At 44.8% G+C, this 21,719-nt stretch overlaps 1 protein-coding gene across 3 annotated transcripts; it reads left to right on the top strand.

Moving 5' to 3' along the window:
* Nucleotides 1–1,425: 1,425 nt before the first annotated feature.
* LOC145862541 (alpha-2-macroglobulin-like) lies at nt 1,426–13,612 on the top strand. 3 transcript variants are annotated; one of them, XM_082966922.1, is made up of 37 exons: nt 1,426–1,513; nt 2,349–2,436; nt 2,615–2,795; nt 3,147–3,303; nt 3,514–3,566; nt 3,919–3,939; nt 4,179–4,344; nt 4,441–4,525; nt 5,180–5,330; nt 5,422–5,542; nt 5,903–6,012; nt 6,108–6,281; nt 6,628–6,861; nt 7,188–7,254; nt 7,333–7,475; nt 7,566–7,715; nt 8,042–8,194; nt 8,311–8,398; nt 8,554–8,701; nt 8,953–9,178; nt 9,263–9,389; nt 9,458–9,579; nt 9,672–9,723; nt 9,794–9,877; nt 9,978–10,154; nt 10,498–10,573; nt 10,705–10,861; nt 10,937–11,011; nt 11,403–11,565; nt 11,726–11,916; nt 12,131–12,346; nt 12,450–12,574; nt 12,792–12,882; nt 12,962–13,030; nt 13,134–13,239; nt 13,351–13,404; nt 13,522–13,612. In XM_082966922.1, exons 2-36 carry the CDS (start codon nt 2,351–2,353, stop codon nt 13,389–13,391), a joined length of 4,386 nt encoding a protein of 1,461 aa, XP_082823048.1. In that variant the 5' UTR covers nt 1,426–1,513; nt 2,349–2,350; the 3' UTR covers nt 13,392–13,404; nt 13,522–13,612. The 3 variants fall into 3 exon arrangements, with proteins under 3 accessions (XP_082823048.1, XP_082823047.1, XP_082823045.1); XM_082966921.1 differs by having other exon boundaries at nt 7,330–7,475; nt 8,557–8,701; XM_082966919.1 differs by having other exon boundaries at nt 7,330–7,475.
* Nucleotides 13,613–21,719: the final 8,107 nt, after the last annotated feature.

Genomic DNA, 21,719 nt, shown 5'->3' with positions numbered 1-21,719 from the left:
TCGGGTGGGCAATTTACAGATGGACTATGTACAGCTGCAGCGCTCGGTTAGCTGCTCAGATAGCTGATGTTTAAAGTTGGTGAGGGAAATAAAAGTCTCCAATTTCAGCGATTTTTGCAATTCGTTCCAGTCACTGGCAGCAGAGAACTGGAAGGAAAGGCGGCCAAATGAGGTGTTGGCTTTGGGGATGACCAGTGAGATATACCTGCTGGAACGTGTGCTACGTTTGGTGGGTGTTGTTATCGTGACCAGTGAACTGAGATAAGGCGGAGCTTTACCTAGCATAGACTTATAGATGACCTGGAGCCAGTGGGTCTGACGACTTGAGCATACAGGTCGCAGAGGTGGGTGGTATAAGGTGATTTGGTAACAAAACGGATGGCACTGTGATAGACTGCATCCAGTTTGCTGAGTAGAGTATTGGAAGCTATTTTGTAGATGACATCGCCAAAGTCGAGGATCGGTAGGATAGTCCGTTTTACTAGGGTAAGTTTGGCGGCGTGAGTGAAGGAGGCTTTGTTGTGAAATAGAAAGCCGATTCTAGATTTGATTTTGGATTGGAGATGTTTAATATGAGTCTGGAAGGAGAGTTTACAGTCTAGTAGCCATACCTACCTATGCCAGAGACCTGGTGCCAGGTGAGCCATCTTGGGTCCAACTCCAGGTAGTCGTACCAGGCCCTCCACTGTGTTAGAGATGTCCCCTCTAAACTCGATACACCCAGTCACTACAAAGATGCAGGCGTCCTTCCCAACTCAGTTGCCAGTGAGGAAGGAAGCTGCTCAGGGATTTTACCATCAGGCCAATGGTGACTTTAAAACAGTTACAGAGTTGAATGGCTGTGATAGGAGGGGATTGATTCAATTATCTGTCCTGCGTCAAAACAAAGTGATGTAGGTCAAATCAAATCAAACTTTATTTGTCACATGCGCCGAATACAACAAGTGTAGACTTTACCGTGAAATGCTTACTTACAAGCCCGTAATTAACCAACAGTGCAGTTCAAGAAGAAGAACATATTTACCAAGTAGACTATAATAAAAAGTAACACAATAAGAATAACAATAACGAGGCTATATACAGGGGGCACCGGTACCGAGCCCACAGGCTAGTTGAGGTCATCAACATGTAGGTGGGGGCGAAGTGACTAAGCATAGGTAACAAACAAACAGCGAGTTGCAGCAGTGTACAAAAGCACGTGGAGTAATGATTTGGGAGTGTTCATATACATAGGCCTAAAAGGGTTTGGTCTTGATAAAAACCCCATATGTGCTTCAGCATTTGATGGACATGTTGTAGACCTATGTTCCTGAATTACTGTACGCGCCATGCTGCCTTGTTGACAACATGATCGAGCATTTGAAATGGCCGTTCAGTCTAATCGAACTCCCTGAATATCCAGCAGGTGCGAGCGCTTAGTAATTAGAAAAAAGTCCGGAACTAAGGATATTTATAGGGACATGACCGACGGGGGATATTTACTTTCGACTGAGTCCACAAACAATCCGCTGTGGTGAGTATGCCTTGGTCACAGGTGCTATAGCAACTTGTGGCGCAATCTTATACCCCAAACAACAGGTCCGCGATCAATTAACAAAACAAGTTACTGCCTTGCATTTTTACTTACATCTGGTCTTTTACAGGCTATACCAAATGCAATGCGAAAGACATACTTTTGCAATCTGTGTTTGGCGCCCAGTTTCTAGACCGAGATACTGTAACTCGGTCTAGAAGTAAAACGCTAACCTACGTGCAATTGAGCCTTTTTACCGACCTGTGTCTGCAGCCTGGTGTCATTGACTATATGTAACATAATAAATGTAAATCCGCGAGACTGAAATCCACATGGGAATGTTACGTTTAGTATTTTTACAGAAGACGGCTACTTAAAGCAAAAAGAGTGGCGGGGTGGGTGTAATAAAACTGAAGTATAACATTTGGGGTAAAAAGCAACTTCATCTACTTAGGTAAAAGGGTTAAGGTTAGCAAACATGCTAATTAACTTTACTCCTAATGTTTAGCCTAGATAATGTTAGCTACCTAGCTCATGTTGGCCACAACAAATTGTAATTTGTAAAATGTCCATTTTGCATGGTTTTTAACACATCATACGAAATGGATGACGGGCATCCACAGATGTAAACCATATAAAATGTAATATATCATACTTGAGTGTTTTGCGTATGAAATGGTCTGAGACCATGTCAGTGGGTGGCTGCTTCTGATAATGAATGGAATGCAAGGTTTGCAGTGCCCAGGAAAGAATTTGAAATGGTATTGTTAGGTCTCTCTCTCCATGTAGGAATACTGGGTCATAACGGACTTGGTGGTTTATTTTTCTCCTTTAGTCATGGTTCTTCCTGGGCTTGAGGTTTGGAGATGGATACTCTTTGCCTGCATTCACTGGCTTTGTGTCTGTCAAGAGACTCCAAGACCGTAAGTAAATCTGCAGTCACAAGTTAGACTTGCTTGTCTCGGTTTAATGTTCTGTCAGCAGATTTAGAGCCATTTTTCATCTACCCTTTCTGCAGATCTTTATCCCCCCTGTATATTTCACCTGGCTTTGTGTTTAGAGGTGTACTGATTTTCCCGTTGCCGGGTGTGTTCTCTGTAGGGTTTACATGGTAGCCATTCCTGCAGTGATCCAGGCAGGCTCAGAGGCCAAGCTTTGTGCCAGCCTTCTGCAGCCCAACGAGACCCTGGTCATGACCATATCTCTGATGGCCGACGGGCAGAACAAAACACTTCTCCACGAGACTTCTGACCAAGAGTTTCACCGCTGCTTCCAGTTTCAGGTCAGCCCAGCACTGGTGGACATCTAGAGCCATTCCAATAAGAGTGTACTGTACTTCTCAGCTTTGATGCATCGCTTAGGTTGTTTGTGCAATGCCAGCTTGTGGCCTACCAGAACTTTTCTTCCGATTCAGGTTTTGATTGCATGCTAGTGTATATACTATGGAAACAATTTATATATGTAACTTAAAGTACGCTGAGTGCATAATGTGATCCCTGCAGGAGTTACACGCTCTACCTTGAAGTTGCTAGTGGCACGCTCTTACCAGCTGGGCCACACGGCACCACATTTTAATGTCCTATGTTATCGGTCCGTTAGTTCACCGGTGTTGCTCTGTCTCGGTCTCTGACAGGCCCCTCATGTGAAGAGCGACGAAGTGCACAACTTTAAGGTGGAGGTTCGAGGGGTAACATTTCTATCAACAGAGGAGAGAAGGGTCATGATCAAACCCTACGGCCCCATGACGTTCATCCAAACGGACAAACCAATCTACAACCCAGGACAAACGGGTAATGTTAGAGCCACTGGTCTGGTCCTGTCCACTCTGCGTGGCTTATGAGGATTGTAGAGGGAAACGGTAGACATCTGAAGAGCCTCGTTGTTCAGGAATGTGGTGCAGATGCAGTAAACCCACTGGGTTCACTCAGGATGGAAATCCTCAACCAGTATTTCTGGGAATCCTTGGAATTTTCTAATATTCTTATTGTGTTTGTCTACAGTGCATTTTAGAGTCGTCACCTTGGATACCAATTTTAGCCCTGTCAATCAGTTGGTGAGTTGGAAATATAATATTGAAAATAGTCTTTTAGGTCAGTCTCTACTATTTCAAAGCCAAATACAGAAGTGTGGCAATACTGTGATGGCCATAGCAATCTGGTATTATGTGACACTATGTACAGCAAGCAGCCAGCCAGGACATGGGGTTTCCATTCATGTTGGTCAGAATAGAATCATCTCTTCCTGAGATTGAATTGCCATTCCCAGTGCAAATGCTACATGTGATGTTTACGTTAAGCGACCAAGCCAATAGTTCCTGTGGTTGTAGACAGTTATGCTCCCCTGCTGTTTTGGAATTGGTGTTATTAATGAAACATGAACCCATCTCTTGTCTTTGCCCTTCACAGTACAACATTGTGGAACTTGAGGTAAGATCCTTGTTAGTCTAACTTTATGTTGACTGTCAGTGTAAATACTGCAACATTATGACTCCCCCAGCTAGCTAGCTAGGTCCTCATTTCCACCTACTGTAGAACGTAGCCAAAGACTTCCAGTCAGCTTTGTGTGATCTGGGCCCCCTTCAGTAAATGCATGTTGCAGATAGAAATGTCATGAATAGAGCTGACTCCTTGTCCTGCTGAAGGTTCCCCTTCCTATGAACCAACAGGATGTTAATCGCAACCGGATTGGACAGTGGGTCAACACTACATCCAGTGGCAACATTCTGCAGCTTTCTCACCCCCTGAACTCTGAAGCACCTGTAGGATCCTATACCATTGTAGTGTGGATTGGTGAAGAGAAAATCTACCACAACTTCAAAGTAGAAAAGTATGGTAGGTTGAGTTTCTCTTTCATGCTAGGTAATGTTGAATGGATGCATCACAATCCTGGAACGTTCTAGAGTTGACTGCTGTTCTTTTTCTCTGTAGTTTTGCCCAAGTTTGAGATCCAGATGAACCTCACTGACAAGATCAGCGTTGTTCAAGAAGAGTATGAAGTGAAAGTGTGTGCAGAGTGAGTAAACACTATTGGTGATTTGCAATGTATTGTAGTTAGTCCACTAAATGTCATTCTAGTCTCATTACGCTAATGCAGACCTGGGTTGAAATACTATTAGAAGTATTTAATTTACTTTCACATTTGAAAGTAAGGATTTGGATCTTTGAAAATACAAGTAAATCACATTTTATTGGTCACAACGCGGGTGCAGCAATATGTAACAATTTCACAAATATCTAAGGAATGATCAATGTCAGAGGTATAGAATACAGTATATACATATGAGATGGTGTGACTAGTATTCCAATGATTTCAAGTCTGTAGGCAGCAGCCTCTGCTAGTACTGTAGCTTCATGTGGAAATTGTTTAAAATCTAAATATGCTAATTGAAGACCTATAGTGCTGCTGAGATTTGTTAGTGGCATTTACATGAACAGCGGGTTCTTAGGTCATAAAGCGTCTGGGATTAGGATCAGGTCCCACCCTGACATGTGACCTTGTTCATTATGATCTATAGTTAAAACTGATCCCATTCTGAGGCTCTATGAAGACAGGTCCAGATTCATTGACCATGTTAAATACGTGACTTAAAGCCTTTAGGTGTTCTGTTTTTAATATGGTAACTGGATGTAGGAAATTGACACTTGTCTTGTTGTGAATTGAAATCAGATACACGTATGGGCAGCCTGTACCTGGTAAAGCAGGGGTGAAGTTGTGCCGACCCTTGGTGGACAATGCAGTGATACCAATAACAATTGATGAGAGAAATCCACAAGGAGTTCCTGATTACACACCTCCATGCCACAAAGAGTCAATAGAGGTTTGTATGCTTTCCTATAACTAGTAGTGCTGTATTTACCAACGGATTACATTTAAATCTGTTTTTGTGTGGTTCTGCTTGCTTTTCCTAGATGGACCATACTGGCTGTGCTTCTTATGCCTTCAACTTGGCAATTTTCACAAAGAATGCAGGAGAGAAATTGCTGGGAGACGTGTTTAGTTTCCGTGCAGAAGTTCAGGAGGAGGGGACAGGCAAGTCCTCTATCACAATCATTATGAGATGCATCATGTAATTTACTCAATACAAACCCTTCATTTCACTTCAGCTGATGGCAATGTAACTATTGCCTGTTTCATTAGATCAGGGTTTCCCTAACTGTCCTGGGGCCCCCCCTGGGTTCACGTTTTGGTTTTTGCCCGAGCGCTACACGGCTGACTCAAATAACCATCTGGTAATGTAGTTTTGATGCTTTGAATCAGCTGTTGTGCTAGGGCAAGAAACTACAAGGTGCACCCGGGGGAGGGGGGGGGGTCCAGGACTGAGTTTGGGTTACTCTGCGTTGGCTCAAGGCTGTGAAATATAGCATCCTATTATTTGTCTTCATTTGACAGGTATTACACTGTCAGAGGAAAAAAATGTAGAGCTCTCCTATGTGATTGGAGAATTCACATTTGTTGACACACCCCAAATCTATGAGCATGGATCAATTATCGAAGGCAAGGTAAGTCCAAATGGTGTTCTTGTGGATGCTTTTTGTTTGTCCTGCTTCCTGAAGTACCAGTATGTGGTGTCACTTCATTCATACCTTTTCCTCAGATAAATGCTGTTCGCTTTAACAACACACCCATCTCTGACATGTTAGTCTACCTGTTTGAGGAGAAAGGCTGGTCCTCATATCTACGACTACAGAACCTAACCACGGACAGTCGTGGTATTGCCAGGTTCTCGGTCAACACAACCAGTATGCCCAAAGAGAATATTAACCTCGTAGTAAGTATGATTCCTTGTCGGTTTGAGAGACTTTATACTCCATGCCTGGAGACCGTAAGGGGTGCGTGTTTAGTTTGTTGCCCTACGCAGCTGACTTCAAATAATGAACTCTTCATCCAGATTTGAATCAGCTGTGCAGTGTTGTGGGGGGGGGGGGGGGTAAACGCTGCCCTAAGGCCATGACCCTAACGTGCTGTGACCAAGATGGGCTAGGTGGAAGTAAGGTGGATCTGTTATTGTATTGTTTCCCGTCATCCTCTCAGATCCCCACTGTATATAGGACGGGGTCTAGGGGTTGATTTAGGATTGGGCCTTTAGTTAGACTCTTCCTTTTGTTCCTTTCCAGGTGAGTGACACCCCACAAGTGGAGTACCCAGGATACAGGGTCCCCTATTTCAACAGAGGGCAACACGTCCTCTCACTGATCCAGCCCGCTGCCCCAGACAGTAAACCGTCCAGCTCCCTGGCTATTCAGAAGATGGAGAAACCACTGGCATGTGGGCAGGCAGTGTCAATCACCATCCGCTATGCCATCGTAGGGGAGACTGTCCCAAAGGGCTCTGTGGATGTCCTCTACCTGGTGAGTAGAACCAGGAACAACCTGCAAACCCATGGTGCCTCTGAAATGGCACCATATTTCCTAGTTGCACTCCTTTTGACCAGGATCATTTCAGACGTTGCCCCAGCCACACTTTCAAAGGAAGGATGTTCCTATACTGCACCAATACTCCTAATCAACCACGGTAACCCAAGCTAGCTCATGTTACAAATTGGAATTCGTAGCCTATATGAAATGGATGATGGACATCCACAACATAACGTATCATACTAATTGGAGTCCTGGATTTGTTTACCAGGTTGCAGTGGCTCCTCTGAGTTGCTGAGAACTGTTCCCTTTCCCTCCAGGCCTTATCCAGAGGGGTCATAGTTCAGCATGGACACATCAATGTTACTGTGCAGCAGGACAGTCCTGGTGAGTGAGTTTCATTAAGTGATTCTGACCGTTCTGGAAGGTGCTTGATGACAGTGACCTGCTCTTGCGTTGCAGTAGCTGAGGGTGACGTCACCTTGAAGTTGGCAGTGGTTCCAGAGATGGCACCGGTGGTTCAGCTCCTGGTGTACAGTATGCTACCCAGTGAGACTGTCATTGCCCACAGCATGAACTTCCCCACTGAGAAATGCTTCAGGAACCAGGTGTGTGCAGGAGTCTGTCATTGTTGCCACTTTATGAAAGGTGTCCAGTATTTCCATACCTGGAGTAATGGTATCTGATGTGTATGCCAGGTGTTGGTGGCGTTCTCGCCCTCCAACGCTGTCCCAGGGGAGGAGAACACCCTGCGTCTCTCGGCCCAGCCCGGTTCCCTCTGTGGCCTCAGTGCTGTGGACCAGAGTGTTGGCATCATGGAGCCAGGGAAGAGGCTGGATGCTGACAAGGTAACGGAGCTCCTGAAGTGAACAACAGTGGTACCACCATACCTACAGTTTTGGTGGTGCTGGGAATACAACCAGTGACTACAGCAGACATGGAGTGGATCTGTTCACTGGTTATTTGGGGAGCTTTTATCAAATGTAATGAGACTCGTTCTCTGGCTTGACGCCCACTTTCTATTGACTCTGGGTAACTGGAAAGCACCTCCTTATTGACGTTTAGCAATGGAAAACCAAAATTGAGTGTCCTTTTATTCAAGGGCAAGTAGTCCTCCCACTTTCAGTCCCCAATGAACAAGAGAATTTCAAGCCTCCCTCTTGTCCCATTCCAGATATTTGATTTGTTACCAGTCAAGGAGACGACCTATATTCCCTACGAGCTTGAAGATCCAGTAGCATGTTTACGTGTTAGACCAAGGAGATTCATAATGCCATACCCATATGGACCGTCTGAGGAGACAAATGATCCTTATGCAGTTTTTCAGGTAAATATTTCTGCCCTGTTTTCTCAACTGTTACAATGTGTTCATCTTCCACTGTTAAACTTAATAGAATGACAAACGGACATTTATTAATAATTAGTTGTTTCTGACATTTCTAGACACTGGGACTGAAGCTAGCGACTAACCTGGATATAAGAGTACCTTCCTGCCTCAGTTACCAGGGGAACCAGTACCGTCGCTCCTATGGTGAGATGTCCTTATTCTCATCATTGCCACAAGTCTTTAATGAACCTTGGGAAATGGATTACCTTTTGCTAGAATAACAAAGCCTGGTTAAACTGGTCTGAGCACAGCATTCAGTCCATTTTTAACTTGACAATAATGGGCATGTTTTGTGTTAGTAGTAGCTTACAGCCAAATGGCTAGGCCTGGATCAGCGGGTCCTAGACGTGAAATGGCTGTGGCACTTGCCGCTCCACCTCCGCCACCCATACAGACGGTCCGTACATTCTTCCCTGAGACGTGGATTTGGGATCTTGTGGAAGTTGGGTAAGTGCTCTGCGCAGTGAGGCTGACCTCTGGTGAAAGCCCTCTTAGCTCTTGCCTCATATCAAAACAGTGGTGTAGATTAGGAACAACTGTAGGCCAGCTTTCTCTTAGGAAAGACCCTTTGACCTCAATGGGTGTCCCTGGTTAGATAAAGCTTAAATGCATTTGGAACAACAAATGGTGTTGAAATTAGTCCTACTCCATTGTACACTTGGTGGCTTTCTGTTTGAACTCTGACCTCTGTATTCCAGGGAGTCTGGATCAGCAGATGTCCCCCTGACAGTCCCAGACACCATCACCACCTGGGAGACTGAGGTCTTCTGCCTGGCCCCCAGTGGCTTCGGTCTGGCTCCTCTGGTGGAGCTCACGGTCTTCCAGCCCTTCTTCCTGGAGCTCACCCTGCCCTACTCAGTCATCCGGGGAGAGCGCTTTGAGCTGAAGGCCACCGTGTTTAATTACCTCTCCAAGTGCATCATGGTACGACAGTGCACCAGGATGGTTTCTTGAGTTGTATTGTTTTTGTCGTACCATGTTATCTTACGACGTGTTCCTCTTTGGCAGGTTTCTGTGACTCCAGCTCTTTCCTCCGACTACACTCTCACACCTGTGCGTGATGTCCAGGACTCCTCGTGCTTGTGTGCCAATGGACGAAAGACCTTCAGTTGGACAATGGCCCCCTCTGTCCTGGGTTAGTCTTCATTCAACTGTTGAAACGGCAGAATGGATGTCAACCTGAGTTGTGTAACCTGTGTGTAGGGGTTTTGAACGTGTCCGTTAGTGCAGCGGCTGTCCAGTCCCACGCTGCGTGTGGCAACGGGGTTGTGAACGTACCGGAGAGAGGACGCGTTGACACAGTCACACGGGGCCTGCTGGTGAAGGTATGTAGTCTACTGCTGTTAGGTTGCACAGATAGTGTCTGGTGTAACTGCCTCTGAAAAGAATCCCTCTCCTCTCCTCTCCTGTCCTCCAGGCTGAGGGAACAGAGAAGAGCCACACCTACAACTGGTTGCTGTGTCCTACTGGTCAGTAATGAATCAGCGTTCACGGTGGTTGATGTGATCATCTTCATTCAGTGCATCTTTGTGTCCACAGGAGAAGCTCTGACAGAGGAGGTGGAAGTACAACTCCCCCAGAATGTGGTGGCTGGCTCTGCTAGGATTTCCCTCTCTGTTCTGGGTAAAATAAACCATTGTGTAGTGGTGGGAAGACAACCCTTCTCCAGTGCTGCTGTTTGCTAAAGAGGACAGTGTAACAGAAGTCCCTTGTTTCTCTGTAGGGGACATCCTGGGTCGGGCCCTCAACAACCTGGATGGACTGTTGCAGATGCCGTATGGGTGTGGGGAGCAGAATATGGCCCTGCTCTCCCCCAATATCTACATCCTGGAGTACCTGCGGAATACAAATCAGCTCACGCCAGCCATCCTAGACAAGGCCACCAAGTTCCTCACTAGTGGTAGGAGAGTCCCTTAAAATCTGTCTTGATTAGACACCAAATCCACAAACCGGGCTGGATTTGTCCAACTAGAGGATTTAGGTTTCTATTTTAAAGTGTACCCTGCTGTCATGGTAACGATGGAGCTACATAACAGATGGATTCCTACTGAAGTCATTTGATGGTAGAATATTGACACTGTCTCATAGTGCAGGACTCTCCAACCCTGGTCTAGCTCCCCTTCTAATAATTAGCTGGCTGAATGGGGTTAATTACAGCTTGGTTGGAGGGTAGCTCTCCATGAACAGGGTTAGGGAGCAGAACAACCACTTGGTCACTGTTCATGCTAAAAACCCACCGGCAGGTTACCAAAGGCAGCTGAACTACAAGAATGCTGATGGTGCGTACAGCACGTTTGGACAAGGCTTGGGGAACACCTGGTGAGTACTTGGCTTGTTTTTCACCTACTGGTAGTTTCAATGACGGATAGGACAGTTGACATGTGATGTCATGACTTGGAGCTTGACGATATTATGTCAGGGCTTTTAAATGAATCCGCTTCTTTCTTCAGGCTGACTGCTTTTGTCTTGAGATCCTTTGGCAAAGCCCAGTCTTTCATCTATGTTGACCCGGCGACAATGGAGCAGTCCAAGACTTGGTTGGAACGTCAACAAGGCAAACATGGCTGTTTCAGAGCTTTAGGGAAGCTCTTGAACAACAGAATGAAGGTATTTATATTGCTAACAAACTGAAGGATGTTAAATGTGGCTAGATGCAGTTAGTATTTTAACATTGTTTTCTAGGGTGGAGTGACGGATGAAGTCACACTGACGGCTTACATCACTGCTTCAATGCTGGAGCTCAACATGTCCGTGTCGGTAAGTAGCTTCACTCCACGTAACCGTTTCTCGCAAGTAATTTAGCCTCCTGTATGAAATCAACTGTCATGTAAAGATTCTACAATGACGTAGCCTATGAAATAACAAAGAATGGGCGTTACATAAGCAGATCTGAATCTGTTACTACTGATATGTGCTCCAGCTTGAATCTCTCTAGCCTGGTCCCAGATCTGTTTGTATTGTCTGCTTTCACCTTTATTTTAAGAATCCCATTGAGACCAAGGCGCCCTGCATATACACAATTTATAATATTTACAAGGAAAAAATGATCCCTTTCCTCAGCAAAAAGCTGTCACTAATCAACAATTTGAACGGAACCCAGTCCAGGCTGGCTTGTGTCTTAATGTGCTGCTGTTATTCTGTGCTCCAGGATCCTGTTGTGGACCACAGCTTGTCTTGCCTGAAGAACTCCACCAGTGATATGTCCAACACCTACGCTACTGCTCTGCTGGCCTACACCTTCACCCTGGCAGGTGACATGGAGACACGGGCCCGGCTTCTGCAGCACCTCGACACCATCTCATTTCAAGAGGGTGAGCTATATCTGTTAGTGCTGTCTTCCTAAAAGTGCAAACCTTTGTCCAATCAAACAGCCAAAGTTGATTTGGGGAGGTCAGAACTTTGTTTGGTCTAGTCTGTATTAGGTTTAAGACTAAGCTAGTCCTTATCCTGACGTGTGTGTGTGCTCCTCAGGGGGTCTCCTGCACTGGTCCCAGTCCTCCTCGGAGACCTCACCCTCCCTGGAGGTGGAGATCAGCTCCTACGTTCTGCTGGCGTCCCTCAGTGCCTCTTCTCGGTCTACCTCTGACCTGGGCTACGCCTCCCGCATCGTCAGGTGGCTGGTGAGGCAGCAGAACGCCTACGGAGGCTTCTCCTCCACACAGGTATACTTCCCAAACACCAGTGGTCTGAAATGGCACCCTGTGCACTAGTACAGGCAGAACTCTGTGTTCTTCATGTCTAACCTGGTGAGGCTCACTTCCACTGGTACAGGGAATTGGGATATAGTCACTTTAGCAACTGTTCAATTTGGAAAAATCTACCCTTTAAAAACAGTGTTTGTCATTGAAGGTATTGTCCTGTGGTCTGTATGTCTAGGACACCGTGGTGGCCCTCCAGGCCCTGGCTCTCTACTCCACCAGGGTGTTCAGTAGAGGAGGAGCCAGCACAGTGACGCTACGGTCTCCCAGTGGGGAACGGTGCCTCTTCCATGTGAACCAAAACAACAAGCTTCTGTACCAGGAGAGGGCGCTGCAGGACACAGAAGGGAAGTACAGCGTTGAAGTGAAGGGCAGTGCTTGTGCCTCAGTGCAGGTCAGTGAATACACATCTCTGCTCCCAGTCCTGTGGCGCAAGATGCGCTTTAATATACATTACAGGGAAGATGGTTTCCCTGACTTCCTCTTCTCTATCCCAGGTGGTGCTCCACTACAACATCCCTACTCCTACCAGAAGCACAACGCTCAGTATCCAGGTGACTCCAGAGGTGGACTGCAACATCAAGTCTTTGAGACCCAGAGTCACGCTGAAGCTCCAGTCTCGGTAAGAATGAAGGACCCATTTGTATTAATTCTTTAAAATGTGTAATCTTGGAGCATGACTTGCAGAATGGGTTTGACCCAAATGAATCAGTGTCATTATACCTGTGTATAGGTTATTGACCTTCAGTCAGAATGCTTATTTGGCAGCCTGGTCTTTATGGCTAAAATAATCCAAGCATTTGATTATTAAAAGCGGTTGTCAATCCTGTCTTTCTCAGATATCATGGAAAGGAGCTCACCACCAATATGATTCTAGTGGATTTGAAAATGCTCTCTGGGTTTTCCCCAGATCCAGACTCTTTGGGGAGGGTGAGTTGTTGTGGTGTGACCTTTATCCATGGTGGTCTTTTTTTGTTGTCCATGCAATATCAATGACTTGTCTTCACAGCTGAGGGGTTCAAGTCAAGTGGATCGTGTTGATATCAAAGATGACCATGTGTTAATGTACCTGACGGAGGTGAGGTGGAAACCATTCACATGGCACTCCATATAATGGGCTTCATTTAAAAAGAATAGGTTTTGCTGTATAATGAGCAATATGTTTGTTTTTCTCCCAACAGCTGACATCGCTATTGCCTTTCCACATCACCCTGGACATCATACAGGAGCTCCCAGTACAGAATCTAAAGCCAGCGGTGGTCAAAATCTATGACTACTACCAGCCAAGTAAGTTGCTCTACTAACCCTCCCAAAATGTCATTTTTCTTCTCCCTCTTCTGAGGAACATTTGGGCAACTTGTTTTCATTTACTCAGACTAACCTGTCTTACGGTTACAGGTGACCAGGCTGAGACAGAATACGTCTTCCCTTGCAAGTAGGGGTTCCAAGCTGGTGAGCTATTTTAAATCTGGAATTATTATTGACTCATACTATACATGTAGTATAAATGATTTAGGGAGCCAGTCTTCCTTTAATCGAAATGCTGGTAATGGATTTGCTCCTCGACAGATGGAAGAAGATGACATTGATGTCACACCTGCAACCCTTGAGACGTCTTTCAAGTGCTGAACTGGAAATAAAGTTTTTCATTAGAACCCTTTTCTGGAGCATTTTGTCACACTGATGAGCCTGGGGTACATTAAGCAATGTAATTGGGGGTACAGTTAACAGAGCAGCTCTCTGGAGGTCTAGTTTCCATCTGTGCTGTTAATCAGTGTAACTGTTTTACACAGCTTTGGGTTTTTGTTCCTCAGTCTGTCATGGACCCCTGTAGTTCTCATCAGGGAATGGGCTCAGGACACATTACCACTAAATGATATTAACATCTTCCAAGGGATTGAGTCCTGGCTATGATCTCCTGATGAATGGTGTGGCCAAGGCATGGCAAGATGTGGTGGTAAACACCTCCCAAATCAATGAGATTAACAGAACTGATGACCCAACAGCTACTATAGAGCCCTACTGACAACACGACTCACTAAAATGTATGCAAACATACTGGGATTAAGAGTGTGCTGTGACGCTCATGACCTGACAATGTGTTACGTGAATTAAGTTAACAATGTTCTTAACCTCCCTGGGCAAGGTGGGACATTTGCGTCCCACCTAGTCACTGACCTGCACTGAGGCACAAGCACTGCCCTTCAGTGGAATCGTGTGGCGTGAAATACAAATACCTCAAATGCTATAACTTCAATTTCTCAAACATATGACTGTTTTACACCATTTGAAAGACAAGACTCTCGTTAATCAAACCACATTGTCCGATTTCAAAAAGGCTTTACAGCGAAAGCAAAACATTAGATTATGTCAGGGTACTCTCCTGCCAAAAATAATCACACAGCCATTTTCAAAGCAAGCATATATGTCACAAAAACCACAGCTAAATGCAGCACTAACCTTTGAGCTTCATCACATGACACTCCTAGGACATTATGTTATACAATACATGCATGTTTTGTTCAATCAAGTTCATATATCAAAAACCAGCATTTTACATTAGCATGTGATGTTCAGAACTAGTGAATTTACTAAATTACTCAAGATAAACATAATTATTTTAAGAATTATAGATACAGAACTCCTCCTTTATGCAATCGCGGTGTCCGATTTTTAAAATAGCTTTTCGGTGAAAGCACATTTTGCAATATTCTGAGTAGATAGCCCGGCTAGCTATTTTGACACGCACCAAACTCAGATTTACTATAAGAAAAATTGGATTACCTTTGCTGTTCTTCGTCAGAATGCACTCCCAGGACTTCTACTTCAACACCCAATGTTGTTTTGGTTCCAAATAATCCATAGTTATATCCAAATGGCTGCGTTTTTGTTCTTGCGTTCAAGACCCTATCCGACAAAATATTCCATTACCGTACTTCGAAGCATGTCAAACGCTGTTTAAAATCAATTTTTGTGATTTTTCTGGTAAAATAGCGATAATATTCCAACCGGGAGACGTTGTATCCGTTCAAACACTGAAATAAGAAAATGGAGTCTTCACATGCACGCGCGCGCCAGTGTCATTGTTCTCAGAAGGAGCACTCTCCCAAACCCCTACTGTTTTTCGCTCAGAGACTGCAGAGTTATCATTCCACGTTCTGGCGCCCTCTGAGAGCCAATGGGAGCCTTAAATGTCACGTTACAGCAGAGATCCTGTATTTTTGAAAAAGAGGCTACAGAAGGCCAAGAAATGGTCAGACAGGGCTCTTCTCAGGTTTTGGCCTGCCATATGAGTTCTGTTATACTCAGACACCATTCAAACAGTTTTAGAAACTTTAGGGTGTCTACTAATTATATGCATATTCTAGTTTCTGGGCAGGAGTAATAACCAGATTAAATCGGGTACGTTTTTTTATCTGGCCGTGAAAATACTGCCCCCATATCCTAAATGGGTTAATTGACCATTTGAGTTATCTTGTTCGCATAGGACGGTAATTCTCTCACAAAACCTATTTTATAGCCTCTCCTGGTTAATTTACCACTTGTTAATTAACCATTTAAGTTATCCTATTTGCACAAAATCACCGTCCTATTTTTTTATATCCCTTAATAACCTCTCGGCCACTTCAAAGTAAAACACTGACCTCAATTATTAAGCTAGTTTTATTTATGGTAGTGCACATGTACCTCAGGTCTTCGCGGACCTGCTCCCTTATCGATTTTGTTAATACACAAAGTAAAAACACCTTAGTGAATCTGTGTAGAATAACTAAGCTCCTATTATTGATAAATTCCAAGTATTTAGAACATCAAATCCAAGATATCTTAAATCATTCCCCCAAATTCGTAAATAAAGATTTACTGACCTTCGTCTTGTAGGCTGGGAAAAGCAATGTTGGTTGGATTCCGTCACCGTCTCTGCCGACCTTAGGTATATGCCGGCCTGTTATGGAACCCCAATGTCAGGGGACAGGTCTTTAATTTACGGGTCAAAGACCCGCCCGTGCACGGTTTTCGGCGTGTCACCTTTGGACGACAGGGATTGGACGACAGGGACAGGCCCCTTTTCCTGTTACTTTCACAAGGTCGTCTTATCAACTATGCCCTGCTCATTTTGAAATAGTAACAGTGTCCTAGTCTTAAAAAGTCTACCTACTCACACACAGTATTGGATTATAGTCTTTAACACATCATTATAGAATTATTCATTCGAATACATTTCACAAAGTTATATGGTTTCAGAGTGGAATACTTTAGTCAAAACCTTAAACAGATCAATTATCTTATCACAATGGGAAAGAAAATACATTCTGGGTTGACTAATGTACAGTCGTGGCCAAAAGTTGAGAATGACAAATATACATTTTCAGTTTGTATGATGGCAATTTTCATATACTCCAGAATGTTATGAAGAGTGATCAGATGAATTGTGAAGTCCCTCTTTGCCATGCAAATGAACTGAATCCCCCCAAAAACATTTTCCACTGCATTTCAGCCCTGCCACAAAAGGACCAGCTTACATGTCAGTGATTTTCTGTCCTTAACACAGGTGTGAGTGATGAGGAGATCACTCTGTCATGCTGATTGAGTTCAAATAAGACTGGAAGCTTCAAAAGGAAGGTGGTGCTTGGAATCATTGTTCTTCCTCTGTCAACTATGGTTTCCTGCAAGGAAACACGTGCCGTCACCATTGCTTTGCACAAAAAGGGCTTCGCGGGCAAGGATATTGCTGCCAGTAAGATTGCACCTAAATCAACCGTTTTATCGGATCATCAAGAACTTCAAGGAGAGCGATTCAATTGTTGTGAAGAAGGCTTCAGGGCGCCCAAGAAAGTCCAGCAAGCGCCAGGACCATCTCCTGAAGTTGATTCAGCTGCGGGATCGGGGCACCACCAGTACAGAGCTTGCTCAGGAATGGCAGGTGTGAGTGCATCTGCACGCACAGTGAGGCGAAGACTTTTGGATAGCCTGGTGTCAAGAAGGGCAGCAAAGAAGCCACTTCTCTCCAGGAAAATCATCAGGGACAGACTGATATTGTGCAACAGTACAGGGATTGGACTGCTGAGGACTGGGGTAAAGTCATTTTCTCTGATGAATCCCCTTTCCGATTGTTTGGGGCATCTGGGGAAAAAAGCTTGTCCGGACAAGACAAGGTGAGCGCTACCGTCAGTCCTGTGTCATGCCAACAGTAAAGCATCCAGAGACCATTCATGTGTGGGGTTGCTTCTCAGCCAAGGTAGTGGGCTCACTCACAATTTTGCCTAAGAACACAGCCATGAATAAAGAATGGTACCAAAACATCCTCCGAGAGCAACTTCTCCCAACCATCCAGGAACAGTTTGGTGACGAACAATGCCTTTTCCAGCATGATGGAGCACCTTGCCATAAGGCAAAAGTGATAACTAAGTGGCTCGGAACACAACATCGATATTTTGGGTCCATGGCCAGGAAACTCCCCTGACCTTAATCCCATTGAACTTGTGGACAAACACAAACCCACAAATTCTGACAAACTCCAAGCATTGATTATGCAAGAATGGGCTGCCATCAGTCATGTGGCCCAGAAGTTAATTGACAGCATGCCAAGGCGGATTGCGCAGATCTTGAAAAAGAAGGGTCAACGCTGCAAATATTGACTCTTTGCATCAACTTCATGTAATTATCAATAAAAGCCTTTGACACTTATGAAATGCTTGTAATTATGCTTCAGTATTCCATACTAACATCTGACAAAAATATCTAAAGACACTGAAGCGGCAAACTTTGTGAAAAGGAATGTGTCATTAAAACTTTTGGCCACGACTGTACATGCTGAGCTGGCAAACTAAGCAATCACTGTACTTTCGACAGCAGTACAATACCAGATGTTTTGGTTCAGAGAAGATTGAACAAGCCCTCTTGATTGGACAGTACTCAGGAATTCTTAAACAATAGTGAACAAAAATATATCACCATGTGAAGTGTTCCCATGTTTCATGAGCTGAAATAAAAGTTCCAGAAATGTTCCAGAAGCACAAAAAAGCTCTGAAATTGCGCACAAATTTGTTTACATCCCTGCTGGTGAGCATTTTGACTTTGCCAAGATAATCCATCCACTTGACAGGTGGGACATTTTCAAGAACCTGATGACACATGTACGCCTTGTGCTGGGGACAATGAGGCCACTCTAAAATGTGCAGTTTTGTCGCAATCCCACAGCTGTCAAGTTGAAGGCGCGTGCAATTGGCATGCTGACTGCAGAAATGTCTGCCAGAGCTGTTGCCAGATAATTGAATCATTTCTCTACCATTACCCGCATCCAACGTCATTTTAAAAATAATTTGCCGGTACTTCCAACCGGCCTCACGACCACGTGTAACCCTGCCAGCCCAGGAACTCCACATCCGGCTTCTTCACCTGCGGGATCGTCTGCGGACAGCTGATGAAACGGGAGTATTTCTGTCTGTAGTAAAGCCTTTTCGTGGGGGGAAACCTCATTCTGATGGTCTGACTCAGTGGGTGGGCCCCTGCCCAGTCACATGACTGCCCAGTCACATGAAATCCATAGATCAGGGCCTAATTTATTTCAATTGACTACTTTCCTTATATGAACTGTAACTCTGTAAAATCATTGAAGATGTTGCGTTAATATTTTATCAGCATATTAAAGATGGCGAAATATCAACCCAATTCAGTGGTCACTTAAGGGTGTAATGATATCAAGTGCATTCTATCCGTGAACTCAAACTCCGATTAGGATTCTGACAGTCAGTTTCCAGGGGGAACGCAATCACATGTGGCACTGAGTGTCTTATACTCACATTGTTAATTCCAAATGGACCTCTGACCCCTACACGTCTTAGACACTCTGGTATATCTGCGAGGATTATGTCAGTGGTATTGTCAGGTCGCTATTTGTTTTGGGAACAAAACATGAAAGTGACGATTATTGTATGGGACAATATACAAACGTGTTTGAGATCATTTGAAAAATACAATTTTATTGAGTACTTTTATTTATTGGTTTTCAGTTTGATAAATATGAAAATATAATGAATTGGTCATTAGTTGATCTGAATGTAACGATTTGAAGGTTTTTTTGGGGTGGGGTTGTGAAATTCTAGCAAAATAAATGGGGTCCACAGAAATTCGGTCTGAAAATGGTCTCCCCGCTAAAGAAGTTAATACCACTGGGCTAGTAGGAGTTACCACCATATTTCTAGTACCGCTCATTTCAAATCAGTCAGGGAAGTGACAAGTGCACACTTTGGGAGGAAGGACCCTATATCTCTATAGGGATTCTAGTCCCTTCTGTCGTATCATGTAGAGAAGGTTTTGGCTTTGGACTTCCTTTTTCTGGGCAGCAGAGGAGGGGAGAGGGCGGTAGCCAGAGGTTCCTCTTTGACAGGTGTGGCTGAGGAGGAGGAGGAGGAAGGGGGTGGTAACCCCAAACCAAGAGAACCAGGTTCCAGCTTGACCCTGGAGGTCTTGGGGGAGTGTGGTGAGCGAGGTGACCCAGCTTTAGGCCTCTTGGCTGGGGAGGCTTGGTGGGCGGAGGGGCAGCTGTGCTTGTTCAGACACACGGAGCAGAGAGGATTGACAGGTAGACACACCTGTTGACCAAACCCCACCAGCGACCAGTTGATCTCACTCCATAGATCCCTGTGTCGGGGAAGAGAGAGGAAGATCATCAATCACCATCCCCGTCTTCATCAAAATCATGTCAGACAGAAATCACAAGGCCAAATGTTTCCCTTTCCTGCTGTAAGGGATCTGATTGGTGGTGTGGTCCAGTGGTGTGGGGGCTGTGCTTTGGCAAAGTGGGTGGGGTTATATCCTACCTGTTTGGCCCTGTCCGGGGGTTTCATCGGATGGGGCCACAGTGTCTCCTGACCCCTCCTGTCTCAGCCTCCAGTATTTATGCTGTGTCGGGGGGCTAGGGTCAGTCTGTCACATCTGGAATATTTCTCTTGTCTTTTCCGGTCGGTGTCCTGTGTGAATTTAAATATGCTCTCTCTAATTCTCTCTTTCTCTTTTTCTTTCTTTCTCTCTCTCGGAGGACCTGAGCCCTAGGATCATGCCTCAGGACTACCTGGCTTGATGACTCCTTGCCGTCCCCAGTTCACCTGGCCGTGCTGCTGCTCCAGTTCCAACTGTTCTGCCTGCAGCTATGGAACCCTGACCTGTTCACCGGACGTGCTACCTGTCCCAGACCTGCTGTCCCAGACCTTCTGGAACCCTGACCTGTTCACCGGACGTGCTACCTGTCCCAGACCTGCTGTTTTCAACTCTCTAGAGACAGCAGGAGCGGTAGAGATACTCTCAAAGATCGGCTATGAAAAAGCCAACTGACACTTACTCTTGTGTTACTGACTTGTTGCACCCTTGACAACTACTATGATTATTATTATTTGACCATGCTGGTCATTTATGAACATTTGAACATCTTGGCCATGTGCTGTTCTAATCTCCACCCGGCACAGCCAGAAGAGGACTGGCCACCCCTCATAGCCTGGTTCCTCTCTAGGTTTCTTCCTAGGTTTTGGCCTTTCTAGGGAGTTTTTCCTAGCCACCGTGCTTCTACACCTGCATTGCTTGCTGTTGGTTTTAGGCTGGGTTTCTGTACAGCACTTTGAGATATCAGCTGATGTAAGAAGGGCTATATAAATACATTTGATTTGATTTGATTGATCAGTGACTGGTTAACGTGTGACCTGATGGGTCAGAGGTACAGGAAGTGGTGTTGTCTGGTTACCTTGGTAACCAGTCTTCCAGGGCCTTGCTTCTCTCCTCTGGGTTCTTGGTCCCACCTCTCGTCCATCCGAGCCGGTTGGAGATACGGTGAACGTGTGTACATACACACACACACACACACACACACACAATAAAAACAACAAAGTAGAAAAACTATCCCATTATAAAGACGCCCACTATATAATCCCAATAGAACTACCACTCTGCACAACATGCAGACTAAAGTATGGGATTTGTAGACCTACAGTTGAAGTCGGAAGTTTACATACATTTAGATTGGAGTCATTAAAACTTGTTTTTCAACCACGCCACAAATTTCTTGTTAACTAACTATAGTTTTGGCAAGTCGGTTGTACATGACACAAGTCATTTTTCCAACAATTGTTTACAGACAGATTATTTCACTTATAATTCACTGTATCACAATTCCAGTGGGTAAGAAGTTTACATACACTAAGTTGACTGTGCCTTTAAACAGCTTGGAAAATTCCAGAAAATGATGTCATGGCTTTAGAAGCTTCTGATAGGCTAATTGACATCATTTGAGTCAATTGGAGGTGTACCTGTGGATGTATTTCAAGCCCTACCTTCAAACTCAGTGCCTCTTTGCTTGACATCATGGGAAAATCAGCCAAGAGCTCAGAAACAAAAATTGTAGAACTACACAAGTCTGGTTCATCCTTGGGAGCAATTTCCAAACGCCTGAAGGTACCACGTTCATCTGTACAAACAATAGTACGCAAGTATAAACACCATGGGACCACGCAGCCGTCATACCGCTCAGGAAGGAGACACGTGCTGTCTCCAAGAGATGAAGTACTTTGGTTCGAAAACTGCAAATCAATCCCAGAACAGCAGAGGACCTTGTGAAGATGCTGGAGGAAACAGGTACAAAAGTATCTATATCCACAGTAAAATGAGTCCTATATCGACATAACCTGAAAGGCCGCTCAGCGAGGAAGAAGCCACTGCTCCAAAACCGCTATAAAAAAAGCCAGACTACGGTTTGCAACTGCACATGAGGACAAAGATCG

The sequence above is a fragment of the Salmo salar genome, chromosome 02, assembly GCF_965601325.2.
Source record: "Salmo salar chromosome 02, fSalSal1, whole genome shotgun sequence".
Classification (NCBI taxonomy): Eukaryota; Metazoa; Chordata; class Actinopteri; order Salmoniformes; family Salmonidae; genus Salmo; species Salmo salar.
The sequence above is the reverse complement of the archived record's forward strand: the minus strand, read 5'-3'. Positions and strand labels throughout refer to the sequence as shown.

Excerpts from the sequence above, each read along its gene's own strand:
- LOC145862541 (XM_082966919.1), top strand. The coding sequence starts at position 2,351 with ATGGTTCTTCCTGGGCTTGAGGTTTGGAGATGGATACTCTTTGCCTGC. Across the intron at positions 2,437-2,614 it reads TGTCAAGAGACTCCAAGACC|GGTTTACATGGTAGCCATTC; the intron begins GTAAGTAAATCT and ends TGTTCTCTGTAG. Across the intron at positions 7,255-7,329 it reads TGTGCAGCAGGACAGTCCTG|TAGCTGAGGGTGACGTCACC; the intron begins GTGAGTGAGTTT and ends CTTGCGTTGCAG.